The 14,726-nt window shown below is 37.0% G+C and overlaps 1 protein-coding gene across 1 annotated transcript in view; it reads right to left on the bottom strand.

The window, feature by feature from the left end:
- LOC128705920 (histone lysine N-methyltransferase trithorax) overlaps window positions 1-14,726 on the bottom strand; it is a 382,322-nt gene that overhangs the window by 141,630 nt on the left and 225,966 nt on the right. Inside the window, exon 9 of the mRNA XM_053801012.2 lies at window positions 12,117-12,359. Coding sequence (XP_053656987.2) covers window positions 12,117-12,359 — 243 coding nt within the window. The remainder of the gene's footprint in view (window positions 1-12,116; window positions 12,360-14,726) is intronic.

The following is a 14,726-nucleotide window of genomic DNA, read 5'->3' as shown; positions in this document are numbered from 1 at the left end:
GGCATATGATAGAGTGGATAGGGGAGCAATGTGGCAGATGTTGCAAGTATATGGAATAGGTGGTAAGTTATTAAATGCTGTAAAGAGTTTTTATGAGGATAGTGAGGCTCAGGTTAGGGTGTGTAGAAGAGAGGGAGACTACTTCCCAGCAAAAGTAGGTTATAGACAGGGATGTGTAATGTTACCATGGTTGTTTAATATATTTATAGGTGGGGCTGTGAAAGAAGTAAATGCTAGGGTGTTCGGAAGAGGGGTGGGATTAAATTATGGGGAATTAAATACAAACTGGGAAGTGACACAGTTACTTTTTGCTGATGATACTGTACTTATGGGAGATTCTAAAGAAAAATTGCAAAGGTTAGTGGACAAATTTGGGAGTGTGTAAAGGTAGAAAGTTGAAAGTGAACATAGAAAAGAGTAAGATGATGAGAGTATCAAATGATTTAGATAAAGAAAAACTGGATATCAAATTGGGGAGAAGGAGTATGGAAGAAGTGAATGTTTTCAGATATTTGGGCGTTGACATGTCAGCAGATAGATTTATGAAGGATGAGGTTAATCATAGAATTGATGAGGGAAAAAAGGTGAGTGGTGCACTGAGGTATATGTGGAGGCAAAATCTGTTATCTATGGAGACAAAGAAGGGAATGTATGAAAGTGTAGTAGTACCAACACTCTTATATGGGTGTGAAGCTTGGGTTGTAAATGCTGCAGCAAAGAGGCGGTTGGAGGCAGTGGAGATGTCCTGTCTAAGGGCAATGTGTGGTGTAAATATTATGCAAAAAAATTCGGAGTGTGGAAATTAGAAGGTGTGGAGTTAATAAAAGTATTAGTCAGAAGGCTGAAGAGGGTTTGTTGAGGTGGTTTAGTCATTTAGAGAGAATGGATCATAGTAGAATGACATGGAGAGCGTATAAATCTGTAGGGGAAGGAAGGTGGGGTAGGGGTCATCCTCGAAAAGGTTGGAGGGGGTAAAGGTGCTGTGGGCGAGGGGTTTGGATTTCCAGCAAGCGCGCGTGAGCATGTTAGATAAGAGTGAATGGAGACGAATGGTATTTGGGACCTGACGAGCTGCTGGAGTGTGAGCAGGGTAATATTTAGTGAAGGGATTCAGGGAAACCGGTTATTTTATATAACCAGACGTGAGTCCTGGAAATGGGAAGTACAATGCCTGCACTCTAAAGGAGGGGTTCGGGATATTGGCAGTTTGGAGGGATATATTGTGTATTTTTATACGTATATACTTCTAAACTGTTGTATTTTGGGCACCTCTGCAATAACAGTGATTATGTGTGAGTGAAGTGAAAGTGTTGAATGATGATGAAAGTATTTTCTTTTTATGGATTTTCTTTCTTTTTGGGTCACCCTGCCTCGGTGGGAGATGGCCGACATTTTAAAAAAAGAAAAAAACATTTCCTTTATCTCTTATCTGTGTTTCATCAACATTCTTTTAACTTATGTAACAGTTACTTATTCTTTAACTCTTAAACGATCCAAACGTATATATACGTTCACTCGCGTAGCGCCCCAAATTTTTTGAGGAAAAAAGAAATCTTTTCTTTTAAAAGGAAAAAAAGAGCATATGGTACCCAGGCATCCCGAATTATTTTAATATGGAACACAGTGAGTGCACACACCCATTCTCTCATGTCTAGGTGACTCAGGCTTATTGTGGCAATGTTGAATGAATGACAAAGAAAACGTATATATACGTTTGGGGCGCTACGCGAGTGAACGTATATATACGTTTGGACCGTTTAAGGGTTAAGAACAAAAACCAATCTCATACTATCATTAGAGATAAGATTTTTTTTTTTTCAACAAACTAGCCATATCCCACCAAGGCAGGGTGACCTAAAAACAAAAACTAACTTTTTTTTTTCTTTTTAAATTTAGCAATGTATACAGGAGAATGGGTTACTAGCCCCTTGCTACTGGCATTTTAATCGTCTCTCATGACACGCTTGGCTTACAAAGGAAGAATTCTGTTCCACTTCCTCATGCAGATAATAAGAATTGTCAATTTATAAATAATTCTTTAAACATTACATAAAAAAAATTTAAGAAGAGTTAAATCAAACTACAATGAGTAAATCCTAAGCCCTTTACATAAAATAAAATTAATTTGAAAAAGTAATTAATTTTTGTATCATTTACTGTGTTTAGCAATGAAAATTATGATCTATAATGGTACCTACTACTTGGAATAAAATAATAATTTTAAAATGAACTTTAAACATTAATCTTGAAAGGTAAAGCACAAAACAATATTGTATTAAACAGTTTGCTTGTTTTAACAAATCATTATTCAAACTTTGCTCTTTACTGGAGAAAACTTTAATCTAGTCATTTTTTTTTTTTAACAAGTCGGCTCTCTAGTCATTTATTTTCTTAAATTAGAAACCGCACAAAATTTTATAAAGAAATATCAATTTCCCAGCTTTCAGTTTTCTTAATTTATATTACAGTTTTGAATATACCAGTCCAAATGAGGAATTCTAATTATATGGGATCCAAGTTACCAATATCCAGTATAACTGGAGTCTTAGTTGTTAATGATAAGCCTGGACTAGCGATGTGTCAAAGTATAAGTATTAGTATTGGTGGATACAGGTAAATTTTCATCACATCAGTATCATTGACGATCAGCTAATTCTGATGGCATTATTAATGAGTATCAGTCTAGATAAAAAATTTATCGTCCCATCCCTAACCTTTGATGTATTCAGATCAAGTATTATAGTGGTCTCGGAAAGTCAAGTTTTCAATACTTTTGATGTATTTTTGGTAAGTTTTGAGAATATAACTGGTGGCTACCTAAGTTAACGGCTAGTTTTGAGTTAAAAATAGAGTAGGGGACTTAGTAGATGGGGAGTTAGAGGTATTGGGAAGATTGCAGGAATATTTTGAGGAACTTTCAAATCTTGATGAGAGGGAGGCAGTAATTTCATGCACTGGCCAGAGGTATAACATCTTTCAGGAGTGAGGAAGAGCAGGATGTGAGTGTGGGGGAGGTGTGTGAGCCATTACATAGAATGAAAGGGGGTAAAGCAGCTGAAACTGATGGGATGATGACAGAAATGCTAAAAGCAGGGGGGGATATAGTGTTGGAATGGTTGGTATTTTTGTTTAATATATGTATGAAAGAGGGGAAGGTACCTAGGGATTGGCAGAGAGCGTGTATAGTTCCTTTATATAAAGGGAACGGGGACAAAAGAGATTGTAAAAATTATATGGGAATAAGTTTACCGAGTTGTGGGTAGTAGGTTGGTAGACAGTAATCACCCAGGGTGGTACTACCGTCCTGCCAAGTGAGTGTAAAACGAAAGCCTGTAATTGTTTTACATGATGGTAAGATTGCTGGTGTCCTTTTTTCTGTCTCATAAACATGCAAGATTTCAGGTACATCTTGCTACTTCTACTTACACTTAAGTCACACTCCACATCGAACTGCTCCCAACTCAAGCAGTTATGTAAGTATATTTTTGTAAGTGCTTTTATAAGTGTATTTTTGAGGGTCTGAAATGGACTAATCTAATTTACATTATTCCTGATGGGAATAAATTCGTTCAGTAGCAGCACACAAGCAACCTTCTGGACCAAAGAAAGTTTGATTTTTGAGGTTCCACTGTACAAGCACATACATATATACACACACCCCTCTGGGTTTTCTTCTATTTTCTTTCTAGTTCTTGTTCTTGTTTATTTCCTCTCATCTCCATGGGGAAGTGGAACAGAATTCATCCTCCGTAAGCCATGCGTGTTGTAAGAGGCGACTAAAATGCCAGGTGCAAGGGGCTAGTAACCCCTTCTCCTGTATATATTACTAAATGTAAAGGGAAAAACTTTCGGGACATTACTTCCTGGTAAAAGTAGGTCTTTGACAGGGATGTGTAATGTCATCATGGCTGTTTAATATACTATTTATAGATGGGGTTGTAAAAGACGTAAATGCTAGGGTGTTTGGGAGAGGGGTGGGATTAAATTATGGGGAAATCAAACACAACATGGCGGTTGACAGTTTTTTTTGGTGATGACACTGTGCTTATGGGAGATAATAAAGAAAAGTTGCAAAGGTTAGTGGACGAATTTGGGAGGGTGTGTAAAGGTAGAAAGTTGAAAGTGAAAATAGATAAGAGTAAGGTGATGAGGGTATCAAATGATTCAGATAAAGAAAAATTGGATATATCACATTAGAGAGAGGGAGTATGGAAGTCCTGGAGGTGGAAAGTACAATGCCTACACTTTAACCCTTTCAGGGTCGGCAGGCCCTCTCCTAAACTTGTTCTCAGGGTCGGAAATTTTTCGAGAGAAAAAAAAAAATCTTATGAAATGATAGAGAATATTTTCCTGGTCAAAATGACACCAACAGTATGAAATTTGATGGAAGACTTACGGAATTATGTTCTCGCTAAGTTAGTGGTCTCGATGATGTTTACGCATCGGTGATTTCGCCCACTTTGAGCCTTATTTTCAGCCAATTCCAATGTACCAGTCAACAAAAATCATACCTATTTCGCTAGAACTCCATTTTTTCTATCGAATGAATGCAAGAAACTACCCATTTACCAATTTCAGCTATTCAATAAAGTGGTCAGAAATTGGTAATTTTGCCAATTTCATACAAATTTCTGAAGATGTCAATTTCCAAATAGGGTCCAGAATAAACAAGACAGACATTCCTGGCACTAAAATAACATTTTCCTCTGTTCATTAATCACGTCCTCAGGCCCCTGTTATATTTCTTTGGCTTTCCACTCTGAATTTTTATTCTCACAAAAAATAGAAGATTTATTGTTATTTAGACTACTGCATTAGTGTAGAAATGGTATAAATAATATCAGCGCACTTGTGAAAGAATATTAGACTCACCAGTTGATGTGTATTGGACGCATGGCATGATTTGTTTACTTTTGAACTTTGGTAAAAATCGAACATTTCTGCTACTTTGAGCTCAATTTCAAGGTACTTTTCATTGTGAAACCAATCAAAATCATCTCAATTTCCATAATACATATGTCTTCCATTCTGTAAAATGAGACCAGGAAAACTAGAATACAACCATAAATACCATACAAAAATACACTGCAAAGTCGCTGTTTTAAACCAAAAACACGGTCATTTTTTTTCTCATTATGCACTGTGCTGCAGGAATTTTTTTTATACTGCGCACACTGACCACATAGCCCCATTCTTTCATATGTAGGCCTACCAGATTTCTCTCGCTAGATTTGAAGGCGTAGAATTTATGCGTACTAGTACGGCACCAACCCTGAAAGGGTTAAAGGAGGGGCTTGGGATATTGGCTGTTTGGAGAGACATCTAAACTGTTGTGTCCGAGCGCCTCTGCAAAGACTGTGATTATTTATGAATGATGGTGAAAATGTTGAACAATGAAAGTTTTTTTTTTTCTTTCTTTTTGGGTCACCCTGCCTCGGTGGGAAACGGCCAACGTGTTTAAAAAAAAAAAAAATTATACAGGTCAAGAGGAGCCAAGCTCAGCAAGTTGTTAATGTTCAATATTACAGATGATTCATTCTAAGTTTACACGTACTTGCAAGCCTGCCTGCCTTCCCCCCCCCCCCCCTCTCTCTCTCTCTCTCACACACGCATATGCAACAGGCCTAGTGTCTAATGAACATGTGCATAGGACAAAATGGTAACTAACTCTCTCACACTCTTTCTCTCACTCTCATCGTTGCACTCTCTCCCCCTTGCTCTCTCACTCTCGTGCTTTCTTACTCTCTCAACTGAATTCATTAAAATTTTCAACTGTAAAAGAAAGCAAACTTGTGTTTACTAAACTTTAGATTTTGGTCTCTTAGCAAGTAGACGAGTCTGGATGAATGACTGATAAAGCTTGTGCTTTCTAAGTCTGACCTATTTACAATGAAGGAGGGATGTTAATGTTTCAGTTTCATAACTGTAGTTTAAGTACACCTCTGGCAAGACAGTGATGGAGTGATTGATAATAAAAGTTTTTCTTTTTTGGGTCACCCTGCCTTGTTGGGGAAACAGCCGATGTGTTAATAATAATAATAATTCTTTTTCAGATGGAAAATGAGTAAAAAAAAAATTTTTTTTAATTCATCCTGAGCACCATATTTATGCTTAATAGCAAAGTACATTGGATAAGAAAAAATCAAACTAATTAAAACCCACATTAAAATCAGTGGTTTTTGCCAACCTTGTTACTGTATGCTGAGGTTAGACTGTACTCAATTATCTGCCTCTACCCACAAGTGTACAATTTATGACTTCTATATACATCAAGCGACTATTGACAAGTCCACCAAATACTGCATATGCATACTGTTCAAGAACTGCATAGAACATATCAAAATTTGATCATACAAACATTTTCACTTTATAAACATTACACATAACAGTTAATTTCATCAAATTTAAGTGAATATTCTTGCAACATATATAGCCGGACTTGAGTCCTGGAAATGGGAAGTACAATGCCTGCACTCTAAAGGAGGGGTTTCGGGATATTAGCAGTTTGGAGGGATATATTGTGTATCTTTATACGTATATGCTTCTAAACTGTTGTGTTCTGAGCACCTCTGCAAAAACAGTGATTATGTGTGAGTGAGGTGAAAGTGTTGAATGATGATGAAAGTATTTTCTTTTTGGGGATTTTCTTTCTTTTTGGGTCACCCTGCCTCGGTGGGAGACGGCCAACTTATTGAAAAAAAAAAAATTCTTGCAACAAATTTATTATTACACAGACAATAGATAATTATGCATACTGTGCAAATGATTTGTCTGCAGGCTTTGTACCCATTCCTGAGTACAAAAGTTGACCACTTAAACCTTTAGTTTGAAAACAATGGTATTTTTTATAATAATGACTGAATGGTTATAACTTTAGTAGCATTTACTAGCTATAAATTTTCCTTTGTCTGAAGATTTTCTAGCTGAGGAAAAAAATCACATTTAATAAAATCTTCAGAGAAATAAATGTCAATTTAAATTATTCGCCTAAATTTCACTAACCTAACTTCAAAGAATGTCTGAAATCCTCTCTTTACACAGTACCTATTACTTCATACCAATTTCATGCTTACACCCAAGTATATGTAGTACTCTGAATTAATATCTAACATGTACAGTAGACTCGGTGGGATACGGCCAGTTTCTCGAAAGATAGATAGATATGAAGTAGAAAAAACAGCAGTAAACATGACATTAAGACTGGCATCAAGCAAATACACCCACCTTGTCTTATGTTATTAAAAGAGTGATGCTTCCTGTATTATCTGTAACCACTAGTATTAGCAAACCTCAGTTTAAGCTGACCTCAATTTTCTTTCACTGTGAATTTTTAACACCAATATAATGATTCTTAACTTACTTGTGTACTTCATATTGCCCTACAATTTTTTATCTCCTTAAAGGAAAAACAAATAATGGAATAAAAACATTGCGGCATGCCACTTATTCTTGTTCATACTCAATTAGAAATGTCCATCACTAACCTATCCAGCTTCCAAATATTTATCTGACTAATTTACATGCACACATAAAATGCATTATTAGTTTCTATTTTCAACAAACTGTACCATAAATGAAATACACAGTACTATATATCTTTTGTAACTATCAAGTTTTCAAATCTTTCATTGACCAGCAATGACATTCATAAAAAAGTAACTCTCACTGAACATAAAGACAACAACCCTATTTCTCTTGATAAGTTACCCTGATACAGCTTACAAATTAAGCCTGATTTTCTATTTTAACACTGCGGTATTCAAGGCGAATATTCTATCTCATACTTCATATATACCTATAAATAATCCATACAAAACTTTTACTTATAAATTATTTAACTAAAGTCAAAGCTCCCCACTTAATTAACTGGTATACCAAATATTATCATAATTATTATCTCCTTATTTAGCTATATAACAATATATACTTATATCTATAATAACCTTCCCTATATCTGACTATCAATTTGGAAAAAAATATTCACAGAGAACTATTAAGAACTTTCTCTCATGCTATGCTTATCACTTGCATAGCAATTTTCACCTGATCAAAAATCCCCTCAAAAATGGCATATGAAAGACTAGTATTCAGTAAAGGCTGTGTCCAAAGTGACTTACAATGTGGTGTAGAGCCAACGTGAGTGTGCACATGGAAAACTTCAAAAAACTTCTACCCCCCCCCCCTAAGTTCCACAATTCATTTCAAATAATTAAGAGGTGCAAATTAAACACCTTACAAGGCCTGGCATTTAACACTAACAGTTTCAAGACCTGATAGGGCCACCAGTCAAAGATAATTTTAAAAATCTACCACTAATGAAAATTTTCAAGAAATTCTTCACAATTAACTCATAAAATTTAAAACTCCCAAGTCAGTTTTACCTATCCAAATAAAAATTAAATTTTGGCACACATGCTATTTCACAATGGACATTCAGCTTATGTAAAGTACTATTTTCACATTTTTAAAATATATTTGTAGAATATTAACTAACACACACACACACACACACACACACACACACACACACACACACAGACAGACAGAGACAGAGGCAGACAGACAGATAGACAGACACACACACACACACAAACACACACACACACACACGTTGTTCCTTAAATAGTTAAGCTATACATTCATAATCCTTCAAATTCACCTTAAAGCTGAATTATTTTAGGAAAGACCACCTTTTAGAAACTGACAAGTAAATTTCAGAATACATGAAACACTATAAGAAACACTATCAGTAGTCCATCATTGCCTTCCGCTGACTAGCTAGTTCTGAAGCTCGTCCAATAGATCTTCTCGGTCTCTTCTCTAAAGGAACTGGCATGATGTCAACAGTTGCTTCTAGTTGCCGCTTCCGACTGGTACTCTCTCTAGTGTTAACGCCCGTCAAGTCACTAACATTAATGGAAGATGTTCCTGCTTCTTCAATGCTGCTTGTAATCCTTCTTTGTGAACCAAGGAGTCCATTTTCCTTAATTTTTGCCAAGGAGTTTGCATTTGGAAGGTTCTCCTTATCACTATTCTCTTCTTCCGGTCTGCACTTTATCTCACCTTCCATGCAATGAAGAGCCTCTGCTTGTACATCTAAGGAATAACTTGCACTTGTAGCTTTTGACAATTGCAAGGGTCTTTCAAATTCTAATGTCTTCATATCAATACTACTTGATATGACTTCAGTGCTATTGTGATCACTGTTTGTGCAACTATCAGCAAACCTGATATTCTTTTCTGAAGTTTGCTTCATTGTTGCAACTGTTCCATCCTCACTTGTTGCAACCTTTTCGTCATAATGAGTCTTGGGCAGTGTGTGACTTTCCCACAACAAACTATCGTCTGCAATAGGACTTTCTCTCAAGGTGCAACCAAGCCAAGCTCCATCAACATTATTCATTAGCCCTGAACTTGATTCAGCCTTCTCCCTCACATAAGATTCCTCATAATTAACATCTTTGTTGTTCCTCATCTCTACTTTATCATTGTTAGAAGCGTGTACTTCAACAGCTAAAGCACTAACTTTCTTTTTGGACGCTTTACCATTCTTGACAGTGAGAATTTTCTTACCTTTTACACTACTAACTTTCAACATTTGCTTTACTTCAACTTTGGAAAACTTTATTTTCTTGTCTTTTAATGAGAAATATTTGTGTCTGATATCTCTTATTTGTTTGGATTTCTTGTCCTTAAAGCATATTACTTTAACTCTTTTAACCTTTCTGCTTACAACATTACCATCTTCATTTATTTCTATCTTATCTTTTTTCTTTTTTGGTTCCATTTGTAATTCACTACATTTCTTATCTGAAACGCCACCATCAGAAAATATACTTTTCTGTCTTTTACTTTTAACTTTACCATTACAGGATTGTTTTTTATTTTCACTACTATAAGAACATGCAAGAACTGAAAATAGTTCATCAAACTCTTCCCAATTCTTTGGCTGTTTACACCTTTTATGTACTAGTTCAGAAGGCTCATCTTTATCTGGGTTTTCATGTGCAGGGAAATCATCTATCACAAAATCTTCATCACCACACTTAGGCTTATTTAACGAACCAGGAGGTCGACCACGCTTTTTCTTTTTCAGTAAAGATTTCTTTTTCAATAACAAATTTTCCTTTGAAACAGCTGCATCTGAATCCCCAACATTCATACTTGGAATAAAACCTCTATCATTAGTTTGTGTTTGAGCTAATTCCTTGTCCTTAGCTACTGCCTCTAATTCCTTGAGACGCTGTAGTCGTACCCACTCTCTCTCAATCTCCCGCTGCTTTCTTTCCTGTTCACGCCGCTGATTTTCCCTTTCTTTCAGTTCTTGATTGGCTTCGTATCTTCTGCTTTCTAAAATATCTGCCCAGTCAAGATCGCTTTCAGAAGAGTCTGAGTCACTCTCTGCAGTTTCCGTATCAGAACCAGAACCTGAACCGCACGATCGTTCTTTCACTAACCCTTGACTCAACAATTCTCGCCATGTTGGGTAACCATGTGTAACAAAAAGTTCATTATGAATCATCTGCAGAAGGCGAAAATAGGATATTTCAACCTTGTTAGAGGGGTACTCAAATTCTTTTTTGTATCTTAAATATAAATATTCATCCTCTCTCAATGACACAACTTCCTCTCCCATGGGATTTGCTGTTAAACTTGGTTCTGGTTTGTACAAGTCCAAGTCTTTAAAAACTTCAATAATGCTGTCCTCTAAACAAATTGTGTCCTCGAGAGCTTCAAAATCTTGAGAAAACTCTGGTTCAAACTCATTAAAATTTCCTAATTCAGTTATCCTATGAGCAGATTCACACGAGCTAACAGGCAGGAAGAATATATCAGGCACTAAATCATCTTCAGTGACATCTTCCTCCCCATCTTTCAAAGCATCAAGTTCGGTATGCATCACAACATCTTCTTTTATAGTCTCCAGGTCACATTCACTGACATCATATATCGCTGACTGACGAGGCCAAGACCCGCCAAGCAGTGCCCACGACTCAGCCTCCTGGAAAACACAGGGATAATGGGGAATTTCAGCCTTGTGTCACAATCAGTGATGTCCCATGGCATTAATGCTCAGCTAACTCAGTGAAAAATAAACACTCCCCACTCCATTCACCCACCATTCAGTTTCATCAATATGAGAAAAAAAAATTGGAAAAGTCTTCAAAGCTTTAACTGAGCTGCCATGAGTAAACAAGACACAGCTGTCCCCCACATCCCATGTGATTTCCAAGGTGCCACCCTATGCCACCCAATACTTGATGAATTTCCTTATACTTAATATTATGCTTTCACCACTTTCTAATACAATATAAACAATATATAAAATGGACCTTGGGCAAGACACCAACACACACCGTCCTATGTGAAATACCCATTCAAGTAGACAACTTGTAGCTGGCTATTAATATTTCAAAATATTAATTTACATAACAAAAGACTAGTATACCTTGCTCATATGGGCTAGTGTGTTGTATGGTGTGAGGCCTCAACCACCCCTTTCAAGCACTATTTATGGCACCTTTGGGCAATCACATAGGACAGAGGGGTAGTTGCAAAGAAATTATATAGGGCCAAAGGATAACAAGATTACAATCAAAAGTAGACAACTTTTCATCTTTTATATTGGGTGAAGCATCCAAATACAAAATTAATTCCAGATAATCTCCATTCATTACATTAACCAATCACTTATAAACCAATATTTTGTTCAACAACTTCTCAGCTTTAATAGTTTATATACTGCACTCGTGTGTCTGCTCCACAAAGACCCTTCAAATGATTTTTAATTCCTAATCCCAATATTAACAAGAGTAGAAGTTGATGATAACTAAACTGTCTAAAAATTGCATGAATCCTTTCTTGATATTATTGATAGTCATAAGAAGAAACTTGAATCGGAGGCCCAAAATTCAACCATACATAGCTTTACTTCTAACATAAAAACACCATCTGCTCTAAGCAGTCCTGAAAATACATACCATTAGTTTCAGTTTTTATCAAGCATAAGGAAAACTAGGGCACCAACTAAAATATACACAGAAACATGGTAGATAAAATTTATAAGCAATCAATAAGTTTATAAACTGTAAACATGCTTCTGATAAGACACTCACCCATGGACGGTCTGGAGTGGGTTGGCAGGTGCTGTGTGCTGATGGTCCAAGGCACTCCAAGTGGTAGTAATTGCGACAATCTGAACACCTCAGGAGAGAATCTGCTCCTGGGGCACCACAAACTTGACACACGGCACACCTTCGGCATATCCAAAATATTTCCTCTGCCTCAGACTCTGGGCCCTCACCATCCTCCAGGCAGTAAGGATGGATGCCCTCACAACACCACGCACAATAGATCAGCTAAATAAAAAAAAATAATAAACATAACATATCTTTACACACTTTAAAAATTTTAAGCTCTAAATTTTTCCTATACATATACAGTGGACCCCCGCTTAACGATCACCTCCAAATGCGACCAATTATGTAAGTGTATTTATGTAAGTGCGTTTGTACGTGTATGTTTGGGGGTCTGAAATGGACTAATCTACTTCACAATATTCCTTATGGGAAAAAATTCGGTCAGTACTGGCACCTGAACATACTACTGGAATGAAAAAAGTTCGTTAACCGGGGGTCCACTGTATACTAATGATGTTTTCATTAACAAAATCCGAAAACGCAAACATATTTGACAAAGAGGGCGTGGACATCCAACAGGCATGTGTGTGTTAGACAGCAGTGAGTACAGACAAGTGGGTTTTATGACTTGACATGCTGTTAAGAGTGTAAGCAAGGTAACATTTATGAAGGGATTCAGGAAAACCAGTTAGTTGGTCTTGAGTCCTGAAAATGGGAAATACAGTGCCTACACTCTGAAAGAGGGGTAGTGATACTGCAGTTTAGAGGGGCATCTGAACTGTAGTATCTGAACTGTAGTATTGTGTGCTTCTGGCAAGACAGTAATAGTGTGAGTGATGGCAAAAGTCACCCTACCTCGAAAGGAGAAGGCTGGTGTTAAAAATCTGACACTCTAGTAAAAATGCCATGAGGTCACCCAAAAATTAAAATGGATTATAAGAAAGTCAGGGATATTATACTGTTACCCGTAGTTTACATGTAGATTCTGTAGGTGACTGCCCCCATGGCCAGGTCCCAGAACAAACCTCTTATCGGTTCTCTGAACCTTTCATCTACAAACCTCCTTTGTTGACAGCCTGATCAACTAGGCTGTTGATCCTAGCTGCACATAGTCCAACATAGGTGCTGCAGCCTGGCTGATCAGGAACTAATTTTAGAAACTCATCAATTCCTTTTTGTTGACTGCTAGGGGTCTACTGGTAACTCCCCTTGTATATGAAGGCAGGATGATTAAAAGTTTTTCTCTCTTAAAAATTTAAATTAACTTTCTGTGTACTAATTGCACCCCTGCTATTAATCTGAGGTATTTGAACCATCTGCCAAGCCTCTTGCTCTTTGTAAGGAGCAATCTGTGTGTGAAGGTTTGAAACCAATCATATTAGAAGAGAAACAAGCAGCAGTAACTGGTTGGTCTCCCTCTGAGCCTAATTCCATCATGAGGCTGTGACAGCGACCAATCAGTTTCAATAGTGGTTTGCTGGGATCAGCCATGAATAATGTCTTCCCATGTAATGCCACCAGTGAGGAGTACAACTTTAGAATCTACACAATGAGAGCCTAGCACATTATTCCTCACAGTGGCTGCTTCACATATGATCTCATAGCCCACAGCCTGACAACCTCATCCTCACTCACCCACCTCTCACCCTTCTACTTCAGATTCATCAAGACTGTTAGATGAAACACCACCTTTTCTAACCTGAGGGTCTGATCACCTCAAACTACTATGTCATATACCATCTGCAGCATTATTCTCTGGATTGAAAACCCCAATGATTAGCAAAATGTTTCCAAAAAAAAGATACCGAACTGTTCCCCATGTGCCTTATTCACCTCTTTTAACTTAGCTATACCAAACAAGGTAAAAAATATCCAGCAGCTCTTGTAATAGTAAACCCTGGCTGAACCTCGACTTGGACACTATTCTGCTCAACAGGGAAAGCTAGGTCCATGTTAGGAGCTGATCATCATAAGTCAGCTGAAATAGGGACTTAAGGATTTTTCAATTTTTTTTTTTTTTTTACCCAATTACATATTCAAGTTCATCTAGTTAACCTTTTGAGGGTCTGTGCTGTAGTTCTAGGGCTTTGAAGCCAGGGTCCGTGCTGTAGTTCTACATGATGAGCTCAGCTCATTCAGATAAGCTGTCGGCGGTAAATTTCGGCCTAGATATGAGAGAATGCATCAATGTGGTAAGTGTGCACCACATAAAACAAATCCTGCAGAATACAGTGCATAATGAGAAAAAAAAACTGACCGCGTATTTGGTCTGAGACAACTTTGCGATGTATTTCCATTGTTTTTAAAGTTGTATTCTAAGTTTCTTTGTCTCACTTGATAGAATGGAAGATATTTTACAGAAATAGACAAGATTTTGATGGGTTTTAAGAATAAAAATAGCTTGAAATTGAGCTCAAGGCAACAAAAATGTTCGTTTTTAGTTGATGTTCAAGAGTAAACAATTCACATCAAGCGTCCAATACACGTCAAGTGGTGGGTCTAATATGCATTCACGAATGCGCTGATATTATTTACACTTACACAGGAGCTAGGTCTCGACCCCTGCAACCTCAACTAGGTGAGTAC

Source organism: Cherax quadricarinatus, chromosome 3 (assembly GCF_038502225.1).
Source record: "Cherax quadricarinatus isolate ZL_2023a chromosome 3, ASM3850222v1, whole genome shotgun sequence".
Lineage (NCBI taxonomy): Eukaryota > Metazoa > Arthropoda > Malacostraca > Decapoda > Parastacidae > Cherax > Cherax quadricarinatus.
This window is presented reverse-complemented; position numbering and strand designations above follow the sequence as displayed.